A 24,704-nucleotide genomic window follows, 5' to 3' on the forward strand; every position below is an offset into this window, starting at 1 on the left:
TAGACGTTTATGTTAGAACACATTTAAGGAAACAAGAGACCCAGAATACTGAGATCAGCTGCTCAGGTAGTGACTTTACAAGCAAGCTGCAGCCCTAACTTAAGCTCAGCATGATGGGATCCTTTTCCTAGGGGATGAACAAAGATTAATCTGAATGCTTCCTCAGCATCTGTCTAAACTGGTTTTGTGTGAATTCCATTTGTTTCCTGACATTCACACACACACACCAAACTATATTCCCCTTGCAGCCTATTTGATTTGTTCTCAGATAAATCAAGACATTTTCCATCCTTTTGTTCTGAGTTGGGCAAACAGACCTTCCAGGTCCTAGGGGATTAAAAGCAGCACAGACCAGGGCACTCCAGCCAACTAAAAGCAGAAAAGTCTCAAGCTGTGTGTGAACTGCCCAAGAAAAGAAACAAAGAGACTGTCAGAATCTGCTAGGAACGTCCCTGCATTCCCAGCACAGTCCCTCTGCTGCACTGATAGGCACAACAGCACTATAATGATCCTGATACTGTCCACAGCCCAGAGTCTATCCTAAATCTATCCTGATATCACATCAGGAATAGTGGACATGCAAACAGGCTGGATGCTGGGAGGGGCTGAGCAAGAGAGATGAACTGTATGATTTCAACTCTGTCAAGCTAAGGATGGGCTACCTTACACCTGCCCTGGCAGGTTAAACAAGGAAAGACAGAGGGCACACAGGATTTTTCAGGCCTTATTTCTAGGCTGAAAGTCCAGGTACCTCCTACATTGAACAGACACTGCAAACCCTGGCAAACCAACAAACCACTAATGTGGAGCAGAGTCAGAGCATTCCTGGCCACTGGATGTCACAAGGGTGAAACCTGAGCTTGGCTGGTCACTCGGCCAGGAAAAGCAGTGGATCATGGAAATGCAGCATTCCCAACACTCTCCTCAGTTTGGGTCACCAAGAACTTCTCCACCGGGCCTCCTACATGAAGAGCCAAAACTTCCTAGGCAGGAAGGCTCCAAGGCATCAGCTGCATTGGCATTTCAGGATCGTGCTTTCCCTTGTAAGACACAAACAGTTCTTTCCCTTTAGGTATTTCCCTAGCAGGTAACATCTCTTGCAAATAACCTTTTCTACCTCCAGGGAGAAATCACTGTCCTGTGCTAGAATTGGATATCAATAAAGAGTCGAGAGATGTGCTGGGGGTTGTGCTCTTCCCTCTTCAGATGAAGAAGGAAAACAACATTTAATTATTTTCTTAACCTAAGCAGGATTGATTACAGTGAAAGTTTCTCAGTTCAGCCTCGAAAACTGTGTGGCTGCAACTTCCTAGGGTTATATGTCTTCTTTGGGTGTATCTCAGGCTTTCTGCCCAAATGACCCATGCCCTGGGCTTCAGGCTGCCCTCAGAACAGGACAGAATAAAGCACCTTCAGAAATTTACTCTTCCCTTAAAAAAAACTGAAAAGGCAGGAAGCTGAGTGCCCCATTCCCCCATCCAGTGTTCAAGAAGCCCTGGATCTGGACCACAGCAAGCAAGGTTCAGAACACAAAACCCAAGTACTTTTCTCAAGTTTTTGCCCTCCAAGACAAAACAATCAAACAAACAAAAAAAAGAGAACACCACACAAAGAAGAGGCCAAACATCTCACTGCCAAGGTTACAGATACAGGCACATGGTAAAACAGGCAACTCCCAGCAGACACTGATGACACTGGCTCAGGGTCTCAGCACTGTTAGGCTCAAGCACTTACATTGTCACTGGAAGGGTTGGGGAGGTGACAGGAAGTCTCTCCTTCAGTGAGGTATGAGTTCATGCTACATTAACACCGAGAAAAACAGAACTCTGCAGATAACAGATGATGTGGCTTTGGCCATCTTTGCCACCTGCATTTAACAGTTTGAAATACTGTAATTGGCACCTACTGGTCACTCGGGAGAATAAACAAACCAGAGTTTAGTTTCAATTGCAGGGCTGACGGATCAAGCATGACCTGTAAAACTCATCAAGAACAAAGCAAAGTTAAATGCTTAAAAGCTTTTATGAGCTTGAAAGCTGAAAAATATCTGGATTTTAATAACTTCAGATTTGAAGATAAGAGTAATTCCCTCATATAATTTGGAAGTTAAATAGCACAGATTTACAAAACAAACCAGCATTCCCAGTTAAGAGCTAAGCATCATAAATTGCCATATTCTGCTGAGAACTTTGATTTAAATTAAGCCAAAATATCTGTTCTTCCTTATAAATAAGGCCTTATGTAAGCTTAGATAAAACACCTAAAATAAGTTTTCTTCTTTATTAAAGTAATAACAATTTTACATTAAAAAGCATCTGCAGTGAGGATGGCAAGAGTTTTCAGAGCATTTCTTGACTCCTGAACTTGAAAAACACTCCACAACTTTAAACAGAAAATGAAAAAATTGAGGTTAGACATTTACTAGTACAAATCTCGAAGTGCTTCAAGAGAAACCAGGTTCCAGAATCAGGATTTCTTCAGTGTACTTTTCTCTGAATACTCCCTTTTATAATAGATCTCAGTGTTCAAACTGTTGATTCCATGTCACCAGGAAGGTCACTCCAGGAGCCAGACCCTATAGTGATGCAGTTTTCAGCTGAAAAGTGCTATGCTAATTCTTCTACACATAAAAATGAAAGGAAAAAGTGTGTGCAAGCTGAACAAAGATTTGTTTAATATTTTGTGCTTAATCAGAGTCACACTGAAGGGGCTGCAGGGTGGAAAAGAGGAGTTCAAGTTGATTGAGTTAATTTACTCAACTTAAGGATTTACAAATTGGAGACAAATTCTGAGCCCTCTTCACCTGATGTCACCCCATTTTCTCCCTGCTTTCCTTCCCTGGTCTGTAATCCAAACACTTTAAATCTACAAGAAAAATGGGAAAATGAAAGAGAATAACTAAGAGCCAGTTAAAATCCATTTCTGTAACAGAAGAGGTCCTAATTATCTAGGGTCCTAGGTGACATTTTGTCTTCTCTGATTATCATTTTACCCTGTACTTCTCTGCAGAAATAAGGTAGTCTCCCTACAGAAAGAAGCTACCTTTATTTCCCAGCCAAGTAGAGAAACGAAAGGTCAAATAATCTGATGACAACAGAACCCTGGGGCAGGCTGTTGCCCCCAAGAAGCCCATGCCCAGTCCATTACTGACAGGGGGCCTGGAATTCCTGCACGCGGCTTCCCTGCTTCCAATCAGACAGCACCACAGACCACAACGGGGAAAAAACAACTGATGCAACCCACGAGTCCTGCATCATCCAAAATATTACTCATCTCTGCCCTGGCACCAAATCATTCACTCTTCAACTGAGAATTCCATGACCTGCTTTTCTCCAGATAATAAGTTTCTTCACCTTCACTTTTCCAGACCCCTGCCCTTTCCAGTTTCTTCATGAAGCTGTTCCCTAACAAGCTTTACCCCCAGCCTCATAATGGCTGTTACTGGAAGAAGCCCTCAGTAGTTAAGTCTGTGGCTTCTACTTCCAGCTACAAATTAATGCACACAGGCACAAAGGCACACAATGACAAAGCATGTTCCTGCCCATTAACAGTGGCTGGAAAATACCAGCCTTTCTTGCCAAAGAGTTTCTGCTGCGCTGCTTTTCATTCATTTCCGTGATTAAGCTTTCTTTCCTTTAAGAATCTTTCTATTCACCCTTCTTGAAATTGAGTATCTCTCGGGGTCATTGCAGGGCATCATTTCATTTTAATTGCAAGTTCAACATCAATACTCAGCTCATATTTCAGCAGCTCTTGGTTTATCTCCGCTTCTTCCAAAGTGAACGATAATACATTGCTGTGCAATGAGCTCACATGCAGATGTAATCCAGAGTTGAAGATTTCATTGAGATATTTCCCTTACAAATTCTCTTTTATTTTTGCCTCTCCAGAACTTTCTACCCTCTGCTGAATAGCACAGAGCAGAGACAGCTCAGAGCGCAGCCAAGCTCCAAATGGATCTCTCTCATAACACACTTCTCAACATGAGATTAAAAGCTTCCTTCTCCCTGCTTCCTTCAAGGGAAAGGAAAATAAGTAACTTTTGTGTAAATCCCTGAGAGTGTGTACCAGGCAAAGACATTCTAAACACTAACCTGGGTTGCCCAGTTCATGGTGAAAGGGTTTGAAGATTAAAGGACATATGCCAAAACAGAGTTTATGAAGCTGCCTTCATACACTGGCTTGAGAAGAACACAAGGGACAGAAGACTGATGTGTTCTAGGCTGAAAGAAAGGCTCTGTACACATGCATCAACCAATAGTTCGGGAGGAGAGAGGATGCATAGGAGTAGAAAATGTGCAATGAAATTAAGAGAACATTTCAAGACAGACACTGGCAGCTGCTCTTGCTCCTCCTATCGCTGGGCAACATTTTAAAAAAGACATGGCAGAACCGCTCTGTCCTACACTGGGAAGACAAACAAAAAATCACTGAGGAATATTAATTTCTTCATATGGGACAGGTTTCCCTGCCCACCAGATAAGCTTATTTTGCTTACAGCAGCTGGACATACAAAAGGCATTCGTTTTACAAAACTGGTCGAGTGATCCATGTTATCCATGAGGTCATACCAGAAGATTCGCAAGATCCTCTCTGGTCCTTAAATATATCCAGCAGAGAACAATCTGCCATTCATTGAATATTTGAAAACTAATGGCCTAGTAGGCTCCTCCTCACCACACTCCCCCACCCTCACTTCCAGTTCATATGGTCCAGTAGACAAAATCCGATGTTTCCTATTTTTTATAGTTCAGGATGTTTCAAACAAATGCCTTTACATTAACATTTCAGATCATTACCAAATTGAATAAATACATCTCACAGCAACAGCAAGCGGAGAAAGAAGAGAGATCTCAGCTTGCAGCCAGTAAGTTCTGCCTTGAATGGAAAGAATCTGAGCAAGACATTTTCCACAGATGTTCATGGAAAAACATTTCAGAGCACTGCCACATTTCAAGCCCATTGTGGCAGGAAACTCCGAAGTTTCACATGTGCAGTCCCCAGCTCATATATGAAAAGCTCACAGGCCCCTGCCACTCAGAGAGATCACATTGCACAACGTGTATGCATGCTTAAAAACTCCTCTTTGAAACATCACTCAGCTTGGAGAGATCTGGGAGAGAGTCAAATGAGAGAGAAGGATTTCCAGTCCCAGAAAGCCTCACCATCCCCCATCAAAGGGGAATCAATAAAAACAACTGAGAAAGAAATTCCTCCTAGGACTAAAAGCTTCATGTAAAACCCTTTAAGGGCTTCCTTTTGCTGAAAATGCTGCTTCCTTATTGATCCCTTCCCCACTCCAACAGACATGATGGAAACTGAAAATGCTGCCCAAGCCCAAGATTTCAAAGTTCAGAGGAGACCAGAATACATCCTATTTTTCAAAATTACACTGCTGTATTATATTCCTTCCAGCAGTTATAGATAAGTTGTCTTTCTGCTACACTCTGAGAAATCAGTGCAATTGACTCCTTAACAGTTTTCCTATCAGGGACAAACACTCATAAAATACCACACTCCACCCTCCTGACAACTCAGGATTTAGCACACTGGTGCTCCCCAGGTTTTGGGGTTTTTTCCCAGTTGCCTGGAAAACTGCATGCCCCTCTTTTTTCCTGCACCTTTCCTGTTAGTATCTTCCCTCCAATTTTGAGGAAATTTTCCAGACAAATAAATAGCTCCCACAGCAGATCTGCCTTGCACCATGCCCATTAGGGAAATTCTGGCACCAACTTATTTTTTCTGAAGAACAAGTTTGACAGCTGCTTGTGCCACAGGATGCAAGAGAAGGGTGTGATATCTGAGCTATGCTTTCATAGCTGCTCCATGGCTTTGCCATTTACCTCTGGCTCCCTGACTCAGTCTGAATCAAAGACAGGAGCCTTCAGCAAACAAAATCAAAGTACCACACCCACGAAACATTTTCTGTCTTGTATACTTAATTCCAGATGATTTCCCAAGTAATAATTCCACAGTTAGTCCATTCTAACCGTGCTCATGATGTGTTCTCATCGTGCCCAGAGGTGAATATCCAGCAGGGATATCTGAGTAACAACTGAAGGACACGAAGTTCATCCATCAATTAAAGAAAATTGCAAGTATTTCAAACCAGATTTTGTTACATGCCAAAATTATTTTGGGAAATAGCACTCCAACAAATTGTGCCCGGGATCTCATTTCTTTCTTCATTCTTGTGTAAAGAATGGAAGGCTGACAGGGCTTAAGGACCATCCCTCCCCCTGCTCCAGCCCTGCTCCTGGAATTCACACATTCCCAGGGCACTTCTACACACTGCCTCCCTTTCTTCACCCCACGCTCCAGAAATCCTATCTGGGTGAAGGGGCTGGGAGGAGAGGCTGACAGCAAAAAGAAGTCAAGACTACAACACGCACACTTCCCTCCCTTGCATTGCTCGCAGGTTTCCCTCTGAACCCTGGGTGTCAAAGCATCCCAACAAATGTTTTGGATGGGAGTTCAAAGTGACACAAGACCAGCAATATTGGGAGAGGCACAAACCACCACTTTTGTGCAGGAAAGCCTCCGAATAAGAGCTCGGAGGGGAAGGGTGGGGTTTTGTGCAGATTTCATTCTTGATGGTTTATTTTATCACCCCCTTTGCAAACACTACTCTCCCACTGTGTCTGACCCAGATATGAAGAGTAATAAGGCTAAAACTGCAGCCCACTAAACCATCTTGAGAAATTACCTAAAACTCAAAGAAGCTGAGTCAATGTCCTCTGTCTGGCCAGCTTAGACCAAATCTACATCTCAAAGCTTCCTCTGAAGTGATGTCCTCATTGACAGACTGTCCTCCTATGATCAGCCCTTGTCCTTCTCCCAGTGTGCCATATAAGCAAGTTCAAATCTTAGCAACCACGTCATCTAGAATAATTACCTTAGCTGTGGATACAACCAGAAGTCAGGCTGCTTTTGCCTAGACACAGACACATCTCCTAAATATGCTGCAGCCTCTTACTACCAGCAGAATATGAGTATGAAAGCCTCACCAGCTCAAAACCCCACCAGCTTGGTTTATTGAATCATGAGAAGAGCCCTTCATGCACTCATATGCGCACCAGTGTTACAAAAACAGCTCCCACTGCACTTCCCAACAATATAACATGACAGAAGTCAGAGTTAATATGCATCTCTGATGATCCAAATCAATGCCATCCATCTCTCCCTCCCTCCAACATAGTATCATGACAGGCACGTTTCTATAGAAAAGTCATGACAGGCAGGCTTAGTTACAGCTGAAGGTAATGGTTTCAGCAAGCAATTGAGGAACAGGATGTCTTCCTGGGTACTGAAATTCCTCCCAATTTGTGGAGCTTTGTAGCTCAGCCACAAGGGACCTCTAAGGTCTTGCAATGGCAGGATACACTTACTGAGCTGGCTGAAATGTTACCCTGACCTGACCATTTTCTGCAATTACATCAACAGTGAGGTGTGCTCAGGGAATTTAATGCTATGCTAATAGAGTCTGTTTTGGAACAGAAATCCAGTTTATATTAATGCTCTTCCAGAGCAGCCGCTACTAACAATCTAGTGATACAGCTGGCAAATGCAGCTCCATACTGAGAACGAGCTCTGAGCCTGCAGGACCATAAAAGCTGCATTAGTAGAGAAAAACCCAGGGGTTATGATTACAGCCAATTCATTAAACATCTTTCTGTAAACAATCAATAGCACAAAGGACACAAGTACCACCAAAGAAGACAAGCACAGCTCTCAGCCATCACACCATTTGTTCCAAAGAGTAGGTATTCCTGAGACACGGGGAAATCAATAGGAAAGCGTCACAGACTTCTCTCCCTCTCTGGCTCAGACCCACGGCTGCCAGGTTCTGTACCAACCTGATGTCTGGAAGTCTATCTGGATAGGGTTGGATAAGCCATTCACTGCTTCACGCCACATGCCACCACCACCCGGAGACCAGGCGGTCACCACGCAGCGGTAGAGCCCAGCATCAGAGATCTGGGTCTGATACATCCTGTAGCGGAACTCGTTCTCCTGGACCTTCTCCAGGACCACCCCATCCACGCGGGTCTGGTCCGTCCAATCTTCCAGCCGCACCACTGAATCCTGGTTCAAGGAGATGATGCGAGTGGTTCCGTTGGGATTCGATTGGTCCGCGAGGGGCTTCTCGGCTGTGATGAGGACGGAATAGCGTGGCGTCTTGATGTTTTTGGAGGACACTTTGCATGTCATCTCAAAGGTGTGGCCTGCTACAAAGAATGGCTTCAATTTCACCGCCTCCACTGTAAGTGTGTAATCTGAAGAGGGAAGGAAATAAGCAGCAAGAGAGGATTAACAAACAGGTAGGAGTATTTCTGCAGCACTATTCAACCTGGAAGATTACAGACCAACAAAGTTTCTCCTTTGGAGGAACAAATTCCAACATATTTATCTAAACATGTGGACAGCCCAGAATGCTACTCAACAGTGCACACACAAACAAGTACACAACAGTGTGGGAAAGATGCACAAATTCAAACAAACACCAAATACTGAACAGTTAATAGAATACACAGGTTGTAACAAGACAGGATCCTCAGGATTGCTTTATTCAGGAATAAAGATATTAGACAAGATTCAGAGTCCCAGTTTTATACTGGATCTGAAAGAGCACCTTCAGTGACGGGGTAACAAGGGCACTGCTGAAATACTCATGACTAATGACAAAAGCTGACACTTGCTGAATTGGCAGAACTTAGTGTAGAATCTTTTATTTCCCTTGAAAATCCACACTAATGGCATTCCTAATGGCAATCCAGACACATTCAGCTGAAAACACATGACAAAAGTTGGTGGTAACAGAAGTCTCCACCCCACTCATCCCCATACAGATTTACACACACCTCTGCCTCCATATCAGCCTTTCCTTCTCTTGCTTCTCATACATTTACTTGCATACAAGCCTACCAGAAGTCGACATTTCCCATGTGACATCAAGAATTCCAGCAACACTTACTGCTTAGCTTCCTTCCATTCTCTACTGGCTTCTCAATCCCAAGAATCCCTTAATTACAGGGTTTGGGAAAATTATACCTCTCAGAGAATAGCTCCAAGACACACAAAATATAAGAGCTCACAGTGAGAAACTGAGAAAATGAGGAGTGACTGAAATCAGAATCAGACAAAAGGGAAAGGGAGTTGCTAGTTTTCTGTCATTGTGGCGAAAAGACACCCTGTACATCAAGGTTCTTAAGGAAGGAGGGGCTGGGGCAGAATACATAGAAGTAACAGTATTGCAAAAATACAGCAAATCCAACTCTCTGGACTTACTTTGCTGCACCATATTCTCCTCTCCCTCTTTTATGAAAAAAAAAAAAAAAAAAAAAAAAAAAAAAAAAGAGTGTAGACCTGTTAAAGAGCTCCACAGAACCTCTTTATGCAAGACAAAACTTCTCAAGAAAAGGGAAATAAGCAATTGTGAGACTGAAATACATTTCCCAAAACTGAACTTAAATGCAGTAATATTTATGTCCTCCCCACAAGAGCAACAAGATACTTGTCAAGATTACATTTTGCAGTGTTTTGCCTTCAAGCAGCAGTTTTCACAATGAGTAAACACAGCCCACAAGATGAGAAACCTGGTATGACAACTTTAAATCAGTACTGTATAAAGCAGATCACAGTACAAAGCTATATAAAGAAACAGCAGGAGCAGTGAAGGCTGAGATGCTTCTAGTGGTCTAGCTGAGCACAGAATTATTTGATACTCCACACCAAACCCCCCTCACACTTCCACCCACTAAGCAAGTGACAATACAAGAGTTGCACATTTAGGCACTCAGGGTACAATCATAAATGAAGTTGTAGAGCGTCAGAGTCATTCTCCTCTCCTTTGTGAAAAAGACTCATCAGATATCAGATTCCAGACTTCAAATCCTTTTTTTTGGTCCTCATTCTGTGTCTATGAGACTCTGATATTTCCATCTTCATATGGCTGCAGTATTTAGGAGCCCAGCACAGATCAGCTTTTCACATATTTTTAGGAATATAGTAGGCAATTCTATTTTGTCCCAAAAGCAGAAGCACAAACAGCTAGTTATACTTTTCTGGCACATATTGTTGCTTTCTAGGCCATATGAGGCGGCTCTGGGCAAAAATCCCTCCTTATTTAAATGTTCTTTATGTTGTTGATCTTCACATCAAAGCACTGGGTCCTAACACCAGAAAGGAAATTCTACATTTGGTCTCTGGTATATGTACTTAAGATTAAAAACCCTACAGCTGAGATAACTCTCCCTACCATCTGAGCTTCAAACACCTTAAATTCCACTACTCCTGACACACAGGTCAGGCAGCAGCAGAAACAACAGTGTCTTGTCCCCAAAATGGACAGAGAAAATTCTGTCCCTAGACATCCTTTAATGGTTTTCCACTTGAAGGCAATAGCAAATGCTTTTACTAAGTATTTCTGCTAGAGGAAAAGGAGAAAGGAGTGGTGGTAGCATGGGACAACAACAGAAACACCATTGGTAGAGTGTGGAAGAGAACAACTGAGGCCCAGAGATGCAGCTGGAGAACAGTGATAGAGTTCAAAAGGGTTAGAAATTAGGATGCTGAATGGAGAACAAGGAGATACATCCTTATGGAAGTTCTTTCAAAGCCTTTTTCTACCTTTAAAAATCCATGAGATCCTTAATTTGGATGAACACACAAGGCAGAGGCACCCCCTCTTCTGTTAGACCTTAAGAAATCTAGAACAGACTAGAGAAGGGGACACACAACCCATCACATACAAGTGCTGAATGTTTATTTTTGCAAAAAAAGTAAAAACAAATCAAAGGGATGTTTCTATATGTGCCATAATATTAGAAACCTGCATATGTACCAAAGTAAAACAACAACAACAAAAAGGCTCCATATCCTATCAACTAGAAAAATCTGGATCGCTATTCTTAATATTCTGGTTCTGTGCCAATATTGTTCTCCTTCAGCAGCAGCAGATGAAATGTAATTAGCACTTCTTCACCCCCACCTAGAAAAGCATGTAGCTGTCTGTGTATATAAGAGTGCACACTATGAAAAGAAGGGCAGCCCAAAAATTTGGCAATTATCTTAGAAATAACAGTAATCTGCATAGAAATTTAAGAGGGAAAGGAAAGTCTCTTCATATTTCCTGTGTTAGAAGAAATTACTCATCAGATCTTGCAGCAAAAGATGAGCCAGAGAGGTCAAATTAATGTTTTTCTTCCAAGAACTGCAACCTAAGGTCTCATTTCTAATCTTTTGGGAATTGCCAAGGAAGCAGTGTGTGTCTTGACCAATACTCCACACACTTGCCTGTCTGTATACACGCCTGCAGTCCCATGTGGAGTCTCATCTCTTTCTTGTAAAGCTCCATGAATGAAAAGCACAATAAAACACACCCTGCTTGGTCATATACAGGAGGCTGCAATCTTCAGTTTATTCTGGAAAGCAGAAGGGGAAGAGTTCCTAAGTAAACCATACCCAAAGCTTGGGCACTACTCCAAGACAGAGGGCTAGCAACAGAAGAAATCCTAGCCAAATGACTCAAATAAAATTTGAGTAAACTGTACTTTGGAGCCTGGCAGTGCAAGCTTCTGCCTTCCATCACTGGCCAGTCCAAGTGGTTAAGCCACACTGTAATTCTCCTGTTGCTCTTCTACCACTAAGTGTGTGCTCAGCTTCAAGAGCACTTCCTGGGTAGTAACCAAAACCAGTTTTCACCTAATCTACTCCAGGCAAATTTCTAGAGAAGCCCAACAGCTACAGGGGCAAGGAGACTTTAGAATAAGCAGCAAACACCTTCCCTGCACTGCTCTGACTCCAGCTGGAAAGGCAGCACAATGGCCAGGGCTGAGAGCAACCTCAGAGCCTCACAGCCCTACTGGAGGCTGCTGACAAGAATCTCAGTGTTCATAAAGGCCTTTCATCCCCCAGTGCACTGATGAGGCTGCAAGTGCAAGGAATGCAGCAGACATTAAGGCAGGGACAGCTTTGCTGTGGTGGGAGGTGGCTACAACACCCCAAGGCACAGCTGCAGCCCCAGCAGCTCTGGAAGCACAGCAGGCACACCAAAGCCGGCACTGCAGCCTACACCTGGACACAGGAACACACACCTGACTGCAGGAACTCCTGTCCCTACAGCCAGACTGGCACATGCACACTCCAGCTTAGTGCCATGGGGATTTCTGTGCCTGGGGGGAACTGTGTGTCTGTGTTACATCAGCAGTGATAAAGAAAAGTAGGTGGCAGAAATATTATCTGTTCTCTATTTGCAGGACCGTCTGAAAGGTTAGGGCACCCTCGCTCCCAGTTAAGTGTGATGGGAGGGCCCAGGCAAACATTCAGGACAAGTAACATTATGTTAAATATAATTATTTTGCAAATTAAAGACAGAAGTATTAACAAAATGCCAAATAATAGTACCTTTGGGATTTGGAATTTCAATTAAAAGATAATGTTTTCTTCTGCTAAGTACTCCATGCAGATCCAAAGTTGACAACACTGGTTTAGGAAAAAAGCATTGATTTTTTTCAATGCAAACAGTATCTGTGTTCTAAATGTAACTCAATTTCAAATAAATAAATAAAATTATCTTTTAGAATATCAAACTTTTTTGCTGGGTTGAAGATCATTTATAGAGCTAGTAAAAAAAGGTTTCCTCCCTTCCTTTACCCCTTTTCACTGACTGGAATTTGTACTCTAAATAAGCAAACCATAATACAACTGATGTTTTTAATTTCTGAGATGAGACAGGGATGACTTCTTTGTCACCTTGGCAGGGGAGAAAGTAGAAGAGGAGAAAAACATATCAGGCAGACTATGTCAAAAACAACGGTGATCTATGATAGCAATTGGCTGCATTTGCAAAGCTGAGTAAGCAGAAAGATGTGCGAGCATTATTGGCCCCCATAGAATAAAATAGAAAACAAAGACAATAAAACCCCAAGTTCAAATGGGCAAAAACACAACTTATTATACAATGCCCAAAAAAGAGTTTTTATATATTTACATGATGTTTACATTTTGAATAAAGGCTCTGAACACCCCTCTTTGCTGTGAGACCCACAGACACAATATAAACCCATTCCTCCTTTCTCAAAAACTCAGAACAATTGTTTTCAAAATGAGATTTCTTCAACGTCCTCCCCCAAAGCTGTACTCTAAAATAAACAAAGAAGATGCAAGCAATGAAATAGATGGAAGAAAAGTGTGTATAGGCATAAGCTATGCACGGAAGAGGCAAATTTCTGTTCTCTCCTTAGGCAAACACGTGGGAGCCCGGCTGCTGGCTTTTATAAGCGGTGGGAGCAGTTAGGGACTCAAATCACCAGAGATACTTGTCAAAACAACAGTCAGAGAGCACAGGCAGCAGCAGATTAACTCCTTCATAGTTGCTGGCTAGAGCAGTGGGCTCCCAGCCGAGTCTGGAGCTCACAGGAATAGGATACGGCTGGGGACACGGCACACAGGGAGAGGCATCTGGGGCTGCACTGCTGAAGGGGGAGTTGATGGGTGGAAGAGAAGGGGAAATCAAACCTGTACTTCACCCTCCCCACCTCATATACATACAACATTCTTTTTCAGGAGGGGAAGGTTTGTGTAGGAGAGCTCACTTTCACATAATAAATCCCCCAACCCCAAGCTTTGCCAACAGAACGTACTTTTCAGCACAGGGACTGTAACATTTACATTTGTGCTGCAAAATTAGCAGAGTTTCTGGAACAAAACCAGAAACAAGGGAATGTTCACACCTGTCACGGTTTGTTTTCCCTCAGAAATGTCAACACAGGCTGAGACTTTTCAACTCCAGCTGGTCTCTGTAGCTGCTCCGAAGGCAACAATCCATTACACTGGCATGCACATACACACACTCCGTGTTGTGGCATAACACTGAACTAATTGTGACCAACATCCAGCATTAATGAGACCTCTCAGTCCTGCTGGAGAAGTCAGCTTCAGGGGTAAAAAAAAAAATACAAACAAACAGAAAAAAACTCCCAAACCTTTCCCTGGACCACATGCTTGGAGTAACTGAGCAAGCAGCCCACCACTTTTCTCTCCACTGAAGCAGAGGCACAGCAGAAGATTTCCAATTTGCTGTTCAGGGATTATCCCTAAACAACTTCAAAATTATTTCAAATTGTTTGTCTCTGAAATATAGTTCTCTGTCTGTGCATGCCTAAGCTAGATTGTTAAACAAGTCTATCAAGATAAATGCAGCTTTGCTAAGCACAGATTTTTGACAAAGACATTACATCTTAGGTTATCCTAACCTTTCTGAAGCTTTCCAACAGATCCTCTTGCATGACTTCACTCTGAGCCAAAACAGTATCACTCTAAAGCAGATGCAGGAAACATAGATCCCATTTTAAACCAGAGTTAAGCAACTTCAGGTAACGATTAAGCTTCTAAAAATGTCCCCAGAATAAGTTATATACTGACTAGAGCTAGTTCACTTTTCCCTAAAAAAGGTCAAGGTCCAAGCAAACCACTGAATTACTTTTTTCAGCTACCCACTTAGTTTTTGATACGCTGGTAGTACTATGCCCATGAACTTCCTCAGAAGTGCCCTTGTAGAAGAGAAAAATAAAACCACAGCTCCCAAACTGTCAGACAGAGAAGACAAAGTGACATTCCTCTTTTCACCCCAGTATAACCCTGCTGTTAGCAGCAAGATGCACCCTAAAGAGACCAAAATACTCCAAGCCACAAAAGTGAGCAATGACCACAGCAACACTGCTGGATGCCATCCCTGCCACTTGCAGCCCAGCTCCTGGAAGTCTCAGCAGCTTGATGGAAACTCTCCTTTGATGGTGTCTCTTCCTTTGCACTTCCACTCCAAACAGTTGCATAAAACTGGTAAAGTAGGTAATGATGTAAAATAAAGGAGTGAAGTAAAGCAGTTATTCCCCTCCACAGATAAAAGGTCTTTAGACAAGATGGCAGTGCTTTTAAACCTTCATCAACACCAAACCCCATTTCCAAAGCCCATTAGCAGGCCTTCTAGCTGACAAGCCTACTCTCAGCCACCCAGGTGTAAAGTTCCTACCTTGTGTAGCCCAGAAAATATTGACAGATGCAGAAGACACATCTTTGCTCTTCACCCAGCTGTTGTTGCGGTGTCTACTCCACGCCGAGATGACACAGAAATAATCCCCTCTGTCACTCTCTGAAGTCCACTGGATTCTCAAACTGAAGGTGTCAGCAGACTTTTTAGACAAGATTATTTCCCCATTCTGAATCCGCTCTCTGCCCCTGTCCCCAAGCAGCAGAGTCCAGTCTGCATCCATGGAAGCCAGGAGTTCCTCTGCCACCACGTCGTCACTGGGCAGGCGCTGCCTGTAGTACCAGGAAACGGTGAAGCGGATGTTTGCCTCGGTGTCCTGGGCGTTTGTGATCCTGCAGTTGAGCTCTGTGGGGTCATCTGAAAACTTGGGTGTTTTAGATGCATTCAGGAACACGTCATAGTCTGGTTCTGCAGGAGAGGAAACACAGAAGAAAACAGGTTAGGAGCTACAAGAAGGGAGAAAATGTCAGACTAATTTAAAAGATACACTAACTTCTAACATCCAGTTTTAGCATCCGAGCTAAGAAGCCAAGTGCCATGATATGCATTTTTCTTACAAGACTTTGGAGCTTGGACTCTGGTTCTCTGACTTTCACCAGTCTGACTAGGTACCCCTAGGTCTGCATTTCCAAACAAGACACTCCATTTCATAGGTCTAGTCAGACCATTTCAGAAAAATCAGGACTAATAGATCTTGTTGAGCAAAGATCAGGCCTCCTTTAGACCTGCCCCCAAGAACCCACCTGTGGGTTCAATTTCAACCCAGCCAGCCACTTTTTGCACTTGTCAAATACCTGGGGCAGCAGGACACTGGCTATCTTCTAGTTTTGGAATGACCACAGAAATCCCATTTTCCCAATATCCCTCCAGGATAAGAGGCTATCTCCCATCTTGAAAAGCCTTCTTTTCCACACTTAACCATCCCATCATGTCTCTACAACAGTTTAAGAATGGTAAAAACCAGCCAAACAGTTCACCCACCCAGACACCCAAACCAGGGGACACGGAGCACCACTGGCACTGCCCAGAGGCAGCAGCAAGAGCTGAGCACAGTAAATTTCAGAGGTCAGCAGTGTAAGTACCTAGGTCAATAAATACTAAGTAGAATAAGAGTTGAAGATGTGTAGATTAGAAAAAACTTCACAGTCTGCATAGAGAAATATGGGCTGTGCAGCTGTGAGGCTGGAATATCTCATGCTGGAAAATCAGTGCCTGAGTTTCATGGGTTAAAAATGGGGCTGTTGTATTTAAATCTGAACTAGCTGGCTGCCCAAAGCCTAAAAGCGATAAGGGAGCCGCATGACTATTTTCTCTCAGACTACAGAGATAGTAAAGGAAAAAGATTACAGCAAGAACCTCACACCACAGAGGAAATACATATTTATTTACTAGTATTAGAATATTTTTGTCTTGCTGTCTACTATAATTCAGAAAAATGACCAGCTTCCCAGCTGTTTGGCCAATACTCATCACACGGCTTTTACAGCCTAACTGTATTCAGCACTCTGTATTTATTTCCTGCTTTATGTTTTACTTGGCATTTTGCCCTCCTAGAAACAATTAACTGAAGCTATAATTGGGACAAAGAAGGCAATCCAAGGCTAAAACTTAGGCTTAGCTCACCAACAAGCCAAGATAATAAAGCATCTTAATAGAACTGCTGTGGAAACTCTGTGTGCATATGCACTTTTGGACTTGAGATGCAAAGGATAAAAACAATTGTAGCAAACAAGCTGAGCTGCCTCTATGTCAGCCTTCAGAAAAGATCTCTTACCAGTGTCCTTGCACCTAGCAAGAACAAGGGCAGCAATACTCACCGGACCCCAGAGAATCTGGCAATACTGGTGGTGAGTTTCTATGACATTAGGCAACATAAAATCATAAAAGCAATGCTTACAAAGTCTGTGGTACCTACTACCAGTGAGCATGTGGAGATTTCTGCACATTTTCAGGGTAAGGCAAAATACAAAGAAAATGCACAGAATTTTGCTACAACCAAAGCACAGATAATTATTGATGGCCAAACCCCACTTTTAGTATAAGGCCCCTTAGATCCTACAGCTACACTGGTCTTCTTTCTCATTCACAAAAGAGTAGTTTATTCCAGGGCCTCATGATGTATTGTTCACACTCTACAACTCCCTTACCATTCCCCCTTTGCCACGCCTTCCCCTCAAAAAGAAGGCATTCAAGACCAGCTAATATTTTCACAGCAACAAAGACTATGAAAGCAGATGCACTTCTCTAGACAGAGGCACAAGAAAGAAAAAGCCACAAGAATCCCAAGTTCTTAGAAAATTGCTTGAGATTTGTTTTATTTGTGGGCAGGGGAAGGACCCTAAGAACAGAGTTTCTCTTTGATAGCACCACTCCAGATAGGCGCTTCACCCTGACAGACACTCAGACAGAGGATTTAGAAGAAATAAAAGGCTGGCTGGATAAACCTCATTCCTCCACTCTGTCAGCTGTCAAAGAACAGCCTCACTGACAATTCAATGACTTAATACTCCAGGAGCTCTTAACTTCCATTAAGGAAGAGGAGTTGGTGAATTCTGGATGCAGTTGAAAACCTCAAATATTGAAAATTTATTCTGCTTTCCCTCTCCCTAGCAACCAAGCATCTGCAACTGCTGAAAAGCAGATATTATATTCTCCTGTTCCAAATAATAATAATTATGCTAAATTAGAATGGAAAGAGTAAAGAGAAGTCCTACAGGTACAGGCACGGCAAGAGAGCACATGAGTGTGCAAGTGCATCTGCACACACATGGACACACATGCATGACTGCACATGCAGACAAATGGGGAAAGGAAGGAACACTCACAAGTTAAATGTCCAATGTGAATGGCTGAATGAGGACAGGAAATGAAGACATTAATCACTTGTGCACTTCAGTACACATTACAAGTGTACTTGGAGACAGCCACGGCTCAACTGCTCTGCACAATGCTAAAATGCAACATTTAAAGTCATTGTTGGTGGGACTTAACCTTATGGCACAGCTATTTATTGCTGAAAAACAGGCTCTCTATATGCTAGCCTCATTCAGCACTTTCATGTTGGAGGAGCTCTGCCTTTGTAACTGGATAGTACCACCAGTTTCTCATGACAGGAGGATCTGAAAGGGTACATTGAAAGGGTTTGGGCCTGGATGTTTGCATCCAGTCAGAGCTGGGAACAGGCACTAAGCACTCCAGCTCTGCCAGCTCACATCCAGCTTCATTCATGCTTCAAATACCACCAATACCCTGTACAATTTAGCAGGTGCACATACCTTACCTACACCATTCTACAACATCCTGAGTTTCACTGCCTCTAAACTGAAGCTATTATCTCCTCAAGAATAAACTAGAGAACAGATAGGTCTAGATATGTCAGCCAAGCCAATCTGTAAAACAATAGGCTTTTTAAGAAATTTTACCAGAGTTTCATTTTTAGTAATTCTCCCAGGTAACTCTACTTCTAAGAATATTTGCATGAAGAGAAATACATGTGAGAGAGAGATCCCTACATATAGATAACAATACATTACCCATGAAGTCTGACAGCACAGTCACTCACCCAGTGCGGTCACCACCACACTGACTGGTGCAGAGGTCCTCTCCACCACCTTATGCCAGCTCCCATTGTGCAGTGGCACCCAGATAGCAGCTTCACAGAAGTAGTAGCCGGAGTCCTCCACATCCACATCACGCACCAAGAGGCGGTAGGAGTTCCTGTCCACATGGCTGAGGCTGATAAGAGTTGAATCACTGACAACAGAATCATGGTCCATGCTCAGCAAGAGCTGAGCATCTGACAAGGTGTCATCAGGTGATGCAGAAAAATACCACATCACCTCTGCTTGGAAAATACCACTTCTGTCTGTTGTGATGTTGCATGTAAGGTCCAGGGAGTCTCTTTCGGTCACAGACACATTGCTGGTTGAGATGACCACATCTAGAGCTTGGAAAGAGAGACAGAAAAATTCAAACAAAAAATATTTTTTTATTTGTTACTTTTAATAAACATAGTTCACTCTAAGTTACCCAGGACTTCACATTCTATAACAGGAGCTTCTGAACAGCCTCAGTAGCCCAACCTTTAAATGCCTATTGGAAATTGAGCTGAATGATCTATTACAAGAGCATACACATTATCAGTCAAGCAAGGATGTGTGATGAGGGCAGAGGGGAGACAGGGAGGGAGAACAGCATTTTTATAACCCAACAGCAACTGGTCCATGAAGGCTTTGTCTCATCCACAGACTGCACATCACCTTGCACAGCAGGAAAATGTGTACAGGATTTTTCAGTCTCATAGGAGGGTCAAAGTGTTTTGGGACTATGCTTCAGAAGACCAAGCATCTACAGAAATCACTAGGAATTACATTGGAACTCAACATGGCTTCTGCTGACATTTCTGAGCTCCTTGAACAGATCAGATTTAGAAGAGAAGCAGCCATGGCCACACACTGGAGTCCTGACTGACCTCAGGTGTGCTGCAACATGAAAGGGAAGCAAACAAAAGGCAGCATTAACTCACTATACTGCTAATTTCTTCCCTTACTGCTCAGAACAACACACACTGGAAACTTCAAAGCAACACCAACAGCCACACCAAACACAATTAGCAACCACTGGCCTGTGAATATTTGTAATATATGTATCACATATGGTCATAGCCAGCATTAAAAAAGGACCAGATACAGAATATTAAAAGAAAGCTATGAAATCACAGTGTCAAGACCAGGCTACCACGTGTCTTCACTTGCTCATTCACTCATTCAACACTGCCTGAAGATTAGATCTGTCTCAGTGCAGCACCACTCCCACAGTGTGTAATGCAGCTGCTCCTAAAGCCTCCACTGAGGCCAATGGACAGGGCTGCTACAGGAATGGCTCTTCTCAGCACGAGCAAGAATAAATCTGCTGCTTTAAACCAGCAGCTGTGTCTCTGCTGAGATCAGTGAGTTCTATGTAAAACCATGCTCTACTACAGAATAGTTTCCCATCTGCATAAACTTCCTCAGACTATCATCTGGAATGAGACACAACACATGAAGACTAGACCCAAACTGAGTAGTTAGAACTATTGCCAATAAAACCAAGCAATGCTCATTCTCACCCCTCACCACCTGATAACACAGCAGTCAAACTGGACAGAGGGTAGCAGGCCCCACCTGAGTGCTGAAACCAAATCCAGATGAATCTCTCACTGGGACTTGCCTCACTGTCTTATCACAGGATTGGAATCAGTGGGAAAGCCTAGCTAATTTAACAGACTGATAGCAGAATACAAACTAAGACTCATGTGCAAGGTTAAGAGCAGCAATTCTCCAAGCAACATTTCTGTCTTCATGAAAGTGATGGGCATTCACAATCTGGCAATGTATGCACATAGAGGGACTTGGAGAGAGTTTACCCATAGGCATATAACCATTTACAGCTCAAATTCTTTTAGCATGCAAGTGCAGAGATTTCAGATGTCAGCACAAGATGCTGTTCAAGTCCTTCTACAGGATGTGTATAAAGCATTTTGCTGGAGAATAACCTATCCCCTTTAGCATAATTTTAAAAAAGCCTTCATGCCCCTGACAAAGTGCCGATGCTGAGCTTAAAATGAAGGCTAAAACACCTGATAAAAAACAAAAACCCCCACAACAAACAAACCACACACCCAAACCACATCAAACACCTGTACCACTACTGGTCTTGGCCACCTTCATGCTTCTTTTCAGCCACTGATTAAACCCCACCTACTTGAACCAAATGCTGCAAAAGTATGACAAAAATCAAGAATTACAGCTCTTAATTAGGCAAGTCCTGTGTCACAGAGCAGAAGAGAGCACCTGCAAGCTTAGCTGTGCAACAGACACCCTGAAAAAGAGGGGGCAGATTGATCCTGTAAAATTTCACAGGCTAAGTACCACCAAGACACTAAAACTACATCCAAATGAGCCAATAAAAAAACCCCAGACTTCTGGGTCCTCCCTATAGTGATTAAAGGATTACAAAAATGAAAAGATATCTTTCCTGTCTGTACAGTTCTAAAATACTGTGATAATCTCATATTTCTGAAGGACCATCACTGCCTGTTTTTCCACGTATTGAGTGATAAGGTGCATCACCCCTGCTCTCCCTCCTCCAACCAGCAGTGATAATGTTAATGCAATCAAGTGCTTAGTGCATCTAGTCCTGAAATCTGTGTGGGCACGGATATCTGGATATCCTCAGCACAGCACTGCATGTATTTTTGTCTCTTTAGCCAAGCATGCAATGATGTGTTTAACAGAAGCATTACTGTCCTAGACCCCTGCCAACACAGCAAAGCAATCAGACCAGTGATAAAAATCATCGGGTAATTTGCCCTGTTAAATTATCACTGCCTTTCTCCTTTCTCTTGATCTTTCCACGCTATTTTAATAACCAGCATACAGAAAAGCTTCATGTCTACCACTGAATCACAAGCCACTTTCACAGGGGATGTGCAGCTGTTTAGCACCATAGAACCCTGTGTTAATAAGACAGCAAAGGGAAGGCTCTGGGTGACCAGCCGTTAAATATAATGTTTATTTAAGAAATACAAAAACCATGAGTCCTCTGATGTGAATGAAGTATGAGATAAAATCTGTGTCTAGGCATCTAAGAGGTTCCAGGCAATCCTTCCATGCCATCAATCCCCTTTTCTCCAAAATAAAGCTAGAAAAATTATGTCATGGATGTAAACAGGCCAGCTATCCCAACAGCACTCCAGGTTCAGCTGGAACACACCCTCGCTTCGTTCAGCTGACCCCAAAGCACCAGAGCCGTGACCACAGCCCACAGGAACACTCACCGGTCCTCTGGATGGACACAGTGGCGATCTCCACGCTCTTCTCCTGGATCTTCTGCCACGAGCCATCCGCCCCTCGCACCCACTCGCTCACGAGGCACCGGTAGGCCCCGCCATCTGCGGAGGCAGCCTGGGACACGGATAACCGGTACGTGTCGTTGGCTCCCGTGTCCAGGCGGACGTCCCCGCTGCGGTAGCGCTCCTCGTAGCCGGGGCCCGGCTGGAACTTGCCCTCGTGCGTCAAAGACAGGATGTCCCGCCAAGTGGACCCGCTCTTGACCTGCCAGGTCACGTGCAGGTGAGTGTGCTCCGGCGAGGTGCTGGTCGCTGAGCAGCGCAGCTTGAAGGAGTCACCCTCAGACAGCCGGAGAGATGTCGAGGAACGAGCTTTGGAACCACTCACGGACAAGCCGTCAGAAATAACTATTAGAGGGAAAAAAAAAAAAAAAAAACAAACGATGCAAGCATCATAAAACAGAATCAAGTAGAGAACACCCACAGTGAGCTGTTCAGGTGTGAGGCAATAAAACCACCACAGAGCAACACCTTGCCAATCATTCCTTCTCCCACACACAAACGTATTCCAGGAAGAAGGAAATTCAGCTGAAAAAGCACTAAAGGAAGTGCTGTGCTTTTAACAAGCCAAGACAAGAATTCATTTATCCTTCCACTCACTTTAGTTTCTCATCCAAACCTCATCATTTTGACTATTCCCATACAAAACTAATCTTGAAATTCATGTGAGTAAACGATAAGACATGGGAAAAGAAATAGTGTCCAGATTAAATACTGAAAAATGCTAAGTGATAGAGCAAAGCTAGGACAAGACCATAGTATCAATGTGCTAAAGGAGAAAAGGTAGATTAGCTCCTTCATACAGAAAGATCCCTGAATGACACTAAAACTGAGAGAGAAGTCCGTCTATGGTTTTTACCTGAATTTAGCTTCTCTACCCAGAGGCTTAGGGACATTAAATATTTGCAGACATCTTCAGAAAACCCACCACTTAGTGTTTTATTTACATATTTACTAGACAGAAAAAAAAAGGTGGTGTTTACTATAAACAGCCTCTCTTCACTTCTTCACCTCACTTGCCTTTGCTATCATATTTCCCAATTTTAAATTCTGGCTTTATGAGAATTAAAGAGGAATAATAAGAAGAAGAAAAGAAACAAAAAATCACAATGATTATAAACAACAGAAAGCAAACATTCTTAAGGGTACATCTATAATCAATATCAAAAACAAATTTAAAGCACACCTCACTCTTCAGAAATACCTTTCACTTGGACCTCTGCATCATAATTTCCCTGAACGGTGGCATCAGTGCTGGGCGTGGAACATTTGTATCTCCCTTGGTCAGCTGGCTGGATGTTCCTAATCACAAGTTCCACAGCATCGTTGCTGCTCCGTCTCAGTTTGATATCCCCGCGGCCCACGCGTTTTTGGTACTCCTCAGAGGTGAAGGTAGAATCCCAGGTACTCACTATCCGCACGAAGTCAGTCTCCCGGGAGAACTCCCAGTCAAAGTTCTGTTCACTGGGTCCATCATAGTCACTAACGCTGCAAGGGATCGCCACCTCTGTGCCCACCACTCGAATGAGGGGACCTTTGGGCACTCTCACAATGCGCCCTCTGCAGAAAGCTAGGCAGGAGAATGAAGAACAGCACACAGTTAAGGACAGGCTTCAACCAGGAAAACACCAAAAATTAAATATGCCAAATTTGGGCATCCCACTCTGCAGAAAGCAAGAGCTAGTAAGAGCAAGATTTCCCATTAACATTTAATCTTACTGAAGCAGGACCTCTAAACACCCCATTTTTAGTGTGGGCAATCTTTTTTATGCTGCTTATCTAGTACCACATGAGGTAACAAAATACTGACTGAGAGAAAATTGTAAAGAGGAAAAAAAAAAGAAGAGAATGAGCAATAGATCCAGTGGATAACAGTTTATCCACTACAAGGCAAGTGCTATGTAAGATGTTTAAACAACATTAATAAGTGGTTTTCATTACTACAATGAGGGCATAATCTAATCAGGAATTTTTATAAGACTTCTGCTGATACCACTAGAAAGTCTGACGTAGGAAATAACTTCTCCCCTAGACTGAGGGCCATGAGAATTTTAAGTTGACATTCTCCAAAAATTTGCATAGTCACAGCTGCCCTAAAGGATCCTGCCTTGTCAGACACAGGTGTGATTCCTTGCCCTCCAAATTGATTTAAAAGGAAGAACTGATTATAATGGACACAGTTTGCTTGAGTGGATTTCTGCAACCACAAGTTTCCTCTTTGGTGAGAGCCCAGAAGCTGGGAGCATGAGCAGAGACAGCTCCCTCCAAAGCAGAGGAACGCACAGTGCTCAGACCGTGTTTTCTGGGACCAGAAGGAAAGGACAACAGCAGTTTTCTGCAGAAGCTGGCAAAGCAGTGTGTTATGCTCCAGGAAGAAGTGTGAACCACTTAAGCCAGAGGACCTGGCAAAGACACAGCAAGAGACTCTGCTGGTTGATTTGGCTCTGTAGTCCAGAGAATAACCCTGGCAGCTGCACATGGATTTTGGCAGGTCCTTACTTCTCCAAAGAGCAAACTGCATTGATTCATAGTTCCAACCAGAGAAATCTCTTAAGAGATGGGTACTACCCAAACTCAGCCTCCAAACAGCTTACTGCAATCCACCACCACCATATCCATAGCAAAATATTTTAACAGCCAGGTAGAATAGAAGACAGAACACTGAAAGACACGTCTTGATACAATCAAGAAGACATCTCGCAACACCAGAAACAACTGGGGCAAAAAATTGATCTGAGATACCATAGAAAAAAAAGACAAATTTAA

General features: G+C 43.1%; 1 protein-coding gene across 2 annotated transcripts in view; it reads right to left on the minus strand.

Annotated features, from left to right (window-relative positions):
• PTGFRN (prostaglandin F2 receptor inhibitor) overlaps nucleotides 1–24,704 on the minus strand; it is a 65,155-nt gene that overhangs the window by 13,618 nt on the left and 26,833 nt on the right. For both annotated transcript variants that reach the window (XM_021547923.2, XM_021547924.2), the window contains exons 2-6: nucleotides 23,143–23,508; nucleotides 21,867–22,286; nucleotides 18,612–18,995; nucleotides 15,032–15,457; nucleotides 7,857–8,276 (exon numbers count right to left, since the gene is read on the minus strand). In XM_021547923.2, coding sequence (XP_021403598.2) covers nucleotides 7,857–8,276; nucleotides 15,032–15,457; nucleotides 18,612–18,995; nucleotides 21,867–22,286; nucleotides 23,143–23,508 — 2,016 coding nt within the window. The remainder of the gene's footprint in view (nucleotides 1–7,856; nucleotides 8,277–15,031; nucleotides 15,458–18,611; nucleotides 18,996–21,866; nucleotides 22,287–23,142; nucleotides 23,509–24,704) is intronic.

Source organism: Lonchura striata, chromosome 2, assembly GCF_046129695.1.
Source record: "Lonchura striata isolate bLonStr1 chromosome 2, bLonStr1.mat, whole genome shotgun sequence".
Classification (NCBI taxonomy): Eukaryota; Metazoa; Chordata; class Aves; order Passeriformes; family Estrildidae; genus Lonchura; species Lonchura striata.